The 8,875-nt window shown below is 47.7% G+C and overlaps 1 protein-coding gene across 1 annotated transcript in view; it reads right to left on the reverse strand.

The window, feature by feature from the left end:
• Positions 1-3,947, reverse strand: part of Gnptab (N-acetylglucosamine-1-phosphate transferase subunits alpha and beta) — a 60,006-nt gene extending 56,059 nt beyond the window's left edge. Inside the window, exon 1 of the mRNA XM_005358206.2 lies at positions 3,620-3,947. Coding sequence (XP_005358263.1) covers positions 3,620-3,736 — 117 coding nt within the window. The 5' untranslated portion in view covers positions 3,737-3,947. The remainder of the gene's footprint in view (positions 1-3,619) is intronic.
• Between the last annotated feature and the right edge of the window lie 4,928 nt (positions 3,948-8,875).

Here is an 8,875-nt window from a genome sequence, read left to right on the forward strand (position 1 = left end):
ACCCTCTGGACTGCCACCTTTGGATCCAGTTGTGTTTCTATTTTATCAGATTTCCCAAGGGTTTTCCGGAAGCACTCGGCTGGACTTATAGGGGAAAACAAGTTACTTAGTAGATCCCTCCTTTGACTATATTTTTCCTCAAAATCTGAACCAGTGTTCAAACAGCTTATTAAAATACAACAGCCCAGGGTTGGGGAGACAGCTTACTCATTACAGTGTTTGCCCAACAGGCATAAAGCCCTGGTTTAGATATACTGGGTATGGTGTTGCACAACTAAAATCCCAGCACTAGGGTGGTTGAAGCCCTTGGACAGAAAGAAGTTCAAGGTCATCTGGGCGGTGGTGGCACACGCCTTTAATCCGAGCACTCGGGAGGCAGAGGCAGGCGGATCTCTGTGAGTTCAAGGCCAGCCTGGTCAACAAGAACTAGTTCCAGGACAGGCTCAAGAGCCACAGAGAAACCCTGTGGGGAGGGGGGAGCCTCAGGTACACAAGGAGTTGGAGGCTAACAATGTGATCTCGTCTCAAACACACAGGGTGGGGGCAGAGGCTGGAGAGCTGTCTCAGCAGTTCAAGAGTGTAAGGCTCCTCTAGTAGTCTGGAGTTGGGACCCCAGCACTCATACGGAGCTGCTCACACCACCTGGAACTCCAGCTCCAGGGGATCTTCACACATTCACACACACACAATTTTTTTTTAAAAGACCCACATTGCCTCTAACACTAGAGGAGGAATAATGAACTCGTAATTTAACGATGTTTTTAACCCTTATGTACGTTATAACTAGTTAACAAGTGGTTGCTACATACATAATCAAAGTACTGTTTCAAAATAATATTTCAGAGACTAAGGCAAAATAATTGATAACACTGAGTGACATTAGCTATGATGGTTCAGTAATGTCATGTGCTATCAACAGAATGACGGGCTTCACACGTTTAATTCCCACTGGCGACCCTGACCCTGATAAGATATTCTCTCGTCTGTATTTTGAAAGAGGAAACAGAGAGGTTAGATTTCTTTTCCCAGATCAGATAAGTGTGGGCTGCTTGAGAAACCAAGAAGCCATCGAGAGTGGGGGTGAAGTTCAGGGGTAAAGCGCTTGCCTCCGATGCAGCAGCGGAAGGAAAGGAGGTGACCTTAATGAGATGTCTTAGGGGATGGATAAGGGCACTGGCTGCCAAACCCGACACCCTGAGTTTGATCCCTGGGAACCACGAAGTGGAGAGAGAACCGCACGCACACGTGTACAGGTGACACGCATATACCCACGTGTACACACATAACATAAATAAACGAATGAAAACTTCAGGCTTTCTCTGTAGCTTTGGAGCCCGTCCCGGAACTAGCTCTTGTAGACCAGGCTGGCCTTGAACTCACAGAGATCCTCCAGCCTCTGCCTCCTGTGCTGGGATTAAAGGCGTGCGCCACCACCGCCCGGCACCAGCTGTCTAAGTTTGACGCCAACGTCTGCCAGGAATTAGCTGTGTTAACTTCTGCAAATACCTCAGCTGTGTAACCTGTAAGGTGGGTAAAATAATACTGTCCGTATCAGGTGATCCTGTGGAGACTAAATAAGTATGCAAAGCAGTCCAGAGGACGCCTAGTAAAGACTACGTTCGCTATTATCATGATTACAGCTGGAACCATCAGCCAAATCCAGAGGCCATCTACCCAGCCCTCCAGCCTCTCCACTGCTCTGTGTGAGCACAGCACAGACCAGCAGTAACTGTTGTTATGTGACCTTCTGACACTCCTCATTTCTCTTACTTAACCTACACTTTAAGGTCTGTGCCCACAAGCCAGGGGCATTGTGGCATATATCTTTATATAGCTCCAGGCCAGCCACGGGCTAAATGGTGAGACATTATCTCAAAATAAAATAAAATGAAAATTTATGGGGACTTCAAGGTTGTAACAAATGTATTTTACACTATGGTTAAATACCGCTCGCTCAAAATTAACCAGGTTAAAAACATAACCCAGTGACCTCAGCATTCGGGAGGGCTAAGTCAAGAAAACTGCAAACTTCTGGCTAGCCGGAGCAATTTAGCTGAGACTATTTTAAAAACAAAGTCGCCCCAAAGCAGTAAGACACTAACGATGAAACAAAGAGTAGGAGGGAGTGCAATATTAAGAAAATACCCCACACTTACAAGCCTGGGATGTTCGCATTCCCACCTGTAACACTATTCTTTTCCCGTTGGCCCTGTAACCACTAAAAACACACCTAGCCACATTTCATATAATTCAGTCACTAAACACATGCTTAGTCTGCAGACAGTGGCGGTGCCTGGCACTGGGCTTCCTCTAGGGTCACCGCAATTAAACAGATAACCACCTCCTCTACAGACCTTACAGTCCAGTGTGGGTGTGGACGGCACGCATGTGTATCGCGGCGTTTAACAAAACCACTCTGATCATTTTAGAACCCTTTAAACCTCTTAATAAAATATAAACGAATACGTAAAATTGGGAGACACATTTCAAGGCCATTCGCAAACACAACTTTTCTTCCTGTTTCCAGAAGCAGTGTTTTGTTGAATCACACCCACGTGCTCACCCATTTATTTCTCATCACCCTTTGCACACCGAAGATAGAGTACCATACCAGGCTGCCAAGAATGAAATTACTGTGAATTTTAAAACAAAGAGGAATTTGTCTATTTTCAGTCCAAAGACGTCCAAGGTATGTCTCCAAAGGAGCACAAAATCCTCTTACCCTGGTGCTTCCCACCTCCCAAACCGGTTGTCTGTGCCCTTTGAATAGTTTACAATCTAACCAAACTGCTTTACTGCACATAAACTACGTGCAGGTCTGGGCCCAAGACAGACTAGCGCCCTGATCTAAAAAGTATTATGCCCCGTGATGCAAGAGTCTGTGCTGGCTCCCAAGAGGCCCCAGGAGGGAGCCCAAGGTGGGCAATTTTAGTCACCTGACAGAGGACCCTACTCTCAGCTGATCTAGATAAGTACTTGGTGCCTCCCAACAGCGTGAGCGGTCTTACTAGTTAAGGCCTCCACCCGCTGAGACACAGCTGTTCAATACAGCACAAAATGAAAAAAAGGAGTGGGGGGAGTTGAGAAAAAAAATCTCCCTCCATGCTGCAAAATTCACAAGCAAAACTGCACGTGCCTCTTAAAGTCTGAAATCCAGAAGAAACCGGATTAGGAAGATAAGATATTTTGCCAAAGGTGAAAGATTAATAGGGTGACACCGGAGGACTGGGTCTGAAGTGGGACCAAGGCATGAAGGATCGCGACAGAGAAAAAAAAAAAAAAATACAAACTGCATATCCTGGAAGGGAGTTTCACCGGCGCAAGGCCTACGAGCCGAAGTCAAATGACTGGAGGGCTCTTGGGGACAGCCCGGGGAAGGAAGGGAACTGGCACCCCGGAGCACGGGAAGCCCGGAGACCCAGTGCAGCTGCCGCAGCCGAGCCTGGGAAAAGATGCTGCCGGCGTCCGGGGCGGGTGGGCTGCATGCTGGTCCCCAGGCTGCAGCGAGGATGGGGGACACAGGAAGGGGGGGGGGGGGGGGAGACGCCTGCAACGCGCGGGGCTCGGCCGGGGAAAAGGGCTGCGCACGCGGCTGCGGGGCTCGGGCTCCGCGACTCACCTCTCCGAACTGGAAAGCCGAGACGATGGTGACAACGACGCCCACGAAGCAGACGTAGAGCCCATACCTGTGGGAGAGGCAGGTATAGGTCTGTCTCTGCAGGAGCTTGAGCAGCATCACCCCGGCCCCGCCACCCTACGCCGGCAGGAGCCCGCGCCTGGCCGCCGCCGTCTCAGCGAGCCGCCATTCACCGGCGCGCTTGGCTCGCAGCCCCCGGGTCGCCGCGCATGGTCGCTCCGGCGACCGACAGCCCGTTGGGCTCCACGCTGTGGCCGCCGCTTCCGGGAGCCCGGAGCCCACGCCCTCGGCGCGGCGGAGGCGGACCCGAGGCCCGCAAGGCGGCGAGCGCCGCCCCGGTTGGCCTCCGAGAGGCGGCGGCGAGTGCGGCGGCGGATCGCCAGCCCCACCTGGTGGGCGGAGGGGGCAAGGGCAGGCGCGCGCCCTGCCGTCTGCGCGTGCGCGGCGGGCTCTGTCTTGGGGCCCTGGCGGGCAAGCCCGTTGAGACCCACTCAGTTTGTCAGGTGACCGACCAGGACTGTCACCTGAAGAACCCTGCTTGACAGTTCCACCGGGTCAAAAAAGCACAGCTTCTATCTAAAGTTTAGACTTGAGACAAATGTGAGTGGCCGTGGTTAGGGAACACATCCAGCTTGCCCCCAAATGACAATCTACTCTGTGTGAGGTTTGGTTAGTTATTAAAAACGAAAGTCACTAATCAAGGCAATCTGCCAAATACATTTTGAGGTTAGACTGGCTGCCGCAGAGCAGGGAAAATTCTAACGGGTTTAAATACTATCTGATGCCTTAGCTTTGGATAGGTGATTTGTTATGAATATTTTATTTTTATTTTTAACTATATTTAGTTGTGTGTGTGTGTACTCCTCTGTGTGCGTGGGGTGGGGGTCAGTTGTTTCCTTCTACTCTATAGCTTCAGGGAATCGAACCCAGATAGTCAGGCTTTGAAGCAAGCACCTGGCCCTCCTGGGTCATTTCAGTGCCCCTCAAATACAACTGAAAAGTTGTATAGTCACAAGGTTATTGGGTTGGAGAGAGAGAGAGGCTTTCAAAAGAACCAAAAGCATCCCAAGATAATTTGGCTCTGGTCTGCAACGATCGTGACTGCCCGTGAACACAAAGGCCTGCAATTTTGGTTTTGTGGAATCTCTACCAGAAGTGCTGCTTTTTATGGAAACTATAAAAACTCATGGGAACTATAACTCACCCATGGGAACTATACCCCATGAATATTTGTGTACACACGACTTTATCTGAACCAGAATATGACTCAGTAGCAGAGTGATTGATTACCTCACATGGAGGAGGACCTGGGTTCATTCCCAGCACCAAAAAGAAATGGACTGAACCAAACAATAAAATGCTTTTCTGTACTTAACTAGGAAACCATGAGTTTCACAGGGCACTTAGTGAAGGTGCTATAAGGAGCCCCAACCCTGCCCCCTTAGACACCATCATATTGTTTGAGAAAACTTGCGGGCTAATAATTTGAACTTTGCTCATTTACTATATATGAAATGAAAAATGCTGAAGCACGCATGGGCAGCCCGTGTATGGCGGATCTGTTGAACTTGTCCATATTGGGTTTCATGGTCTAAGTTGACAAGGATGACTGACCGGGTCTCTTCCTCAAGAGGGCACCAGATCTCATTACAGATGGTTGTGAGCCACCACGTGGTTGTTGGGAATTGAACTCGGGACCTTTGGAAGAGAAAGCCGTGCTGAGCCATCTCTCCAGCCCCATTCACTATGTATACATACATATATGTGTGTATGTGTATGTATGTATGTGTACATATATGTGTGTATAAATGCACACATAGTACTTGATGCCTGTGTTGTGAAATAATCTTTTCGTATGCTGTGAAGATGTGTCTTTGCCAAGGCACCTTTCGGTCGGATGAATAGAGTTGAATGGCCAATAGCTGGACGGGAAGAGGTTAGGCGAGACTTCTGAGCAGTGTAAAAAGAGATGAATCTAGGAGAGACACCAGAGAGGGCCGAGAGGAAGCAGGACATGCAGGAGAAGTAAAGCTACGAGCTACGTGGCTTTTTCGTTTGCCTTTGTAAGTTCCATTCTTTTCGTCTGTTTGTTCTGACGTTCTTGACTCTGTTTCTCAAACTTGATACTCTGGTCGCCTCTTTGCCTAGTATTTTTGTTTTGTGGCGCCAGGAGGACTGAACGCGGGGCCTCCTGTGTTGGTTCTTATAAACCCCAAAGTATAGATTTCCCTGTACGCATTTATAGATTTCCCTGTATTGTAGCTCGCAGAGATTGGTATGGAGTACAGCTTCACCATGAGAGTGGGTGCTGCTTCAGGCTTGGGGCACCTGGGACAAGGGGAAGGCTGGCAGGGGAGGTCAGCAAACCCGTTCCATGATGGCAAGGTCGCGAGAAGATGTTTTCTGGCATCTGTGGTTGGGACAGATCACCACTGCCGTTCTCACAGGCTTGCACACCGACTCACCACGCAGCTGAAGGAAGAAGCAAAAGCCACACACCAGATAGAATCACGAGGAAGCGGCTGCCCTGTTCCTGCAATGTGCCTTTATTGCCCTCTACTGGCCAAATTTAACATGACACCCGCGGCACAGGCGATCACCGTTAACACACCAGAGGTACAACTTTGGAACAGAAAACTGGTTTCTGGCACAACACTGAAGGCAGTTCTGGCCTATACAATTAGAACTTGTCTAAACAAGCAAACATCCCGTTTTCCTTCACACAGTACTAAACAAAGAAAACGTGTGACCTCAAAACCTGTGCTAAACCGCCTGCAGCGTAAGTTCTGCAACATCCGGGCAACATCCGGGTGTCCACTCCAGTTAAATTCTGACACCAACACAGTGACTGATCCCAACACTGGGCTCTCTATTTAGATGCCAGTCAAACCCTCAGGTTTCTCAGTGTACGGGCAGGGTACAAACCGGAGTTCTCACGGTTCGCGCAACGCCATCTCCCCAGGTTCAGTTCATTTGCTTCAGCTGCTCACAGAATTCAGAGAATAACCTACATTGCCGCTTCATTATAGCGAGCGCTCCAAAGGCTACAGATTGCCCGTGTGTGCCCATTGCTTTTTGTCTACTAGACAGAGACGAGAGTCACCTGGGAAGAGGGACCTCCGTTGAAAATGCTTTGAAACATCGGGTCGGCTTGTGAGCACGTCTGCAGGGCAGTTTCATCGATGGGGAAGGGCCCCGAACACTGTGGGCAGTGTCAACCCTGAGCTATAAGTTTCCCAGTGTGGGTGGTAGGGACCGAACCTCTGAACCATGTCTCCAGCACCCCCCCCCCATTCCAAAAATTGCATTTTATTTTGGAAATGGAAGGCAAGCAGTTACAGCCTGATGTTCTTATTGTTTTCTCAGCCCTCTTCAAGTTTTTAAGAGCGTCTCTCTCTCTCTCTCTCTCTCTCTCTCTCTCTCTCTCTCTCTCTCTCTCTCTCTCACACACACACACACACACACACACACACATACACACACACATGTGCATGCATTTGTACCTGAGCACACATGGAACATTTGTGGGAATCATTTTGCTCTCTCTTTCACGTGGTCTCTGGGATTGATCTTGGTTTTCAGTGTTGGTGGTGAGCACTTTACCCCCTGAGCCACCTCCCTGGCCCTGGGCTCTTGTCCAGCGTGGTTCACTGCTTATAGACTACCAAGAGAAGACGCCTAGCCGGGGTCTTTCTTTGCTGTGTGTGGAGTCTGCACCTCTTATGAGATATAGATATAGACACAGAACCTCTTATGGGACACAAATAGGCGGATAAATTAGTGTGGTCTTTATAAATGATAGCATCATACCGTAGGATTTCCGTAGATAACAACAACTGAACGTGAATTTTTTACCTATTAGAAAAACTCTATGAATGACTATTGAAGTCAGTAAAGATTTGAGGTTAGCCAAATTGAGAAACTCAAGTCATATGGCTTCCTGTATTTGTGACTTAATCTAGAGACTATGCAGGAAAAGAGCTGACCTCTTAAAACCTACAGTTCTCGTATTCACTGTCAAAGTGAAAATCCCCAGATTTCTCAGAAAGGCTTTTTACTAACTTTAATAAAACCAATTGCCAGAAATTATTATGAAACTAAGGAAGTATCGGATGTTACTACCCTAAAAGCCCTAAGTGACAATGACCTGGGCGATTGAGTTTTCCTTACAGTGGTCACTAAGGACTTGGATGTTCTGTCTCTTTGAGAAGTCGACATTCCTAAACCTTTTCTGTTTCTTTCCAATTTGTTTTTTGCTCCCATTTGTATGCGTGTGTGTTTTCCCTGCGTGTGTGTCTATGTATCACACTCATGCCTGGCGTCTGTGCTGGGCAGAACAAGGGATCAGATCTCTTGGAACTGGAATTAGAGATAGTTGTGAGCAGCAAAGTAGGTACTGGGAATGGAAGCCAGGACCTATGGCAGAACAGCCCCTGAGGCTTCTCCTCCAGCCCTGAAGATTTATTTCCATTCTATTTTATGTGCATGGGCATTTTGTTTGAATGTATACCTGTGCAACACATGCATGCAGTACCTCTGGCAGCCGGAAGAAGGTGTTGGATCCCTGAACTGGAATGACAGTGGTTGTCAAACATCTCTGTTTTCTGTGCTTAAAACCATAGTACCTCTTATGGAATGCTAATACACTGGATACTAAATATAATATACAAATGGATAAAGCCAGATTGTCTTGGTAGTAGGATCAAACTATTACCAAGCATTTGCTTTCATATATTGTTTCAATAAACATTAATCAATTAATTAATCTGTGTCCATTATTGATACCAGAGATAGAAATTTAACAAATTCAGTTCCTATTCTCAAAGACTTTAGAGTCTAGTTGATATGATAACATGTTAACATTGTGGAATATGAAATAGAAATAGCCCTGGGATACAAAGAAGAGGCTCAAAAGTCAAACATCTGGATTGGTAGGCAAATGGCTCAACAAACGGTTATGAAGCTCCCACATCAAGCATCACTTCACATCTAGATGACCATAATGAGCCTATATATAGGAGAACAGCCTCAAGAAAGTGTTGTGGGATGATGCTCCTGTACACTGTAAAGATTTATCACTCGTATTGGTTTAATAAAACGCTGACTGGCCACTAGCCAGACAGGAAGTATAGGCAGGCCAATCAGACTAGGAAAATACTGGGAAGAGAAAAGGCAGAGGCTGTCATAAGCCAGATGCAAGACGAGAAGGCCTTACTGAGAAAAGGTACTAAACCAAGC

The sequence above is a fragment of the Microtus ochrogaster genome, chromosome 24 (genome assembly GCF_000317375.1).
Source record: "Microtus ochrogaster isolate Prairie Vole_2 chromosome 24, MicOch1.0, whole genome shotgun sequence".
Taxonomy (NCBI): Eukaryota; Metazoa; Chordata; class Mammalia; order Rodentia; family Cricetidae; genus Microtus; species Microtus ochrogaster.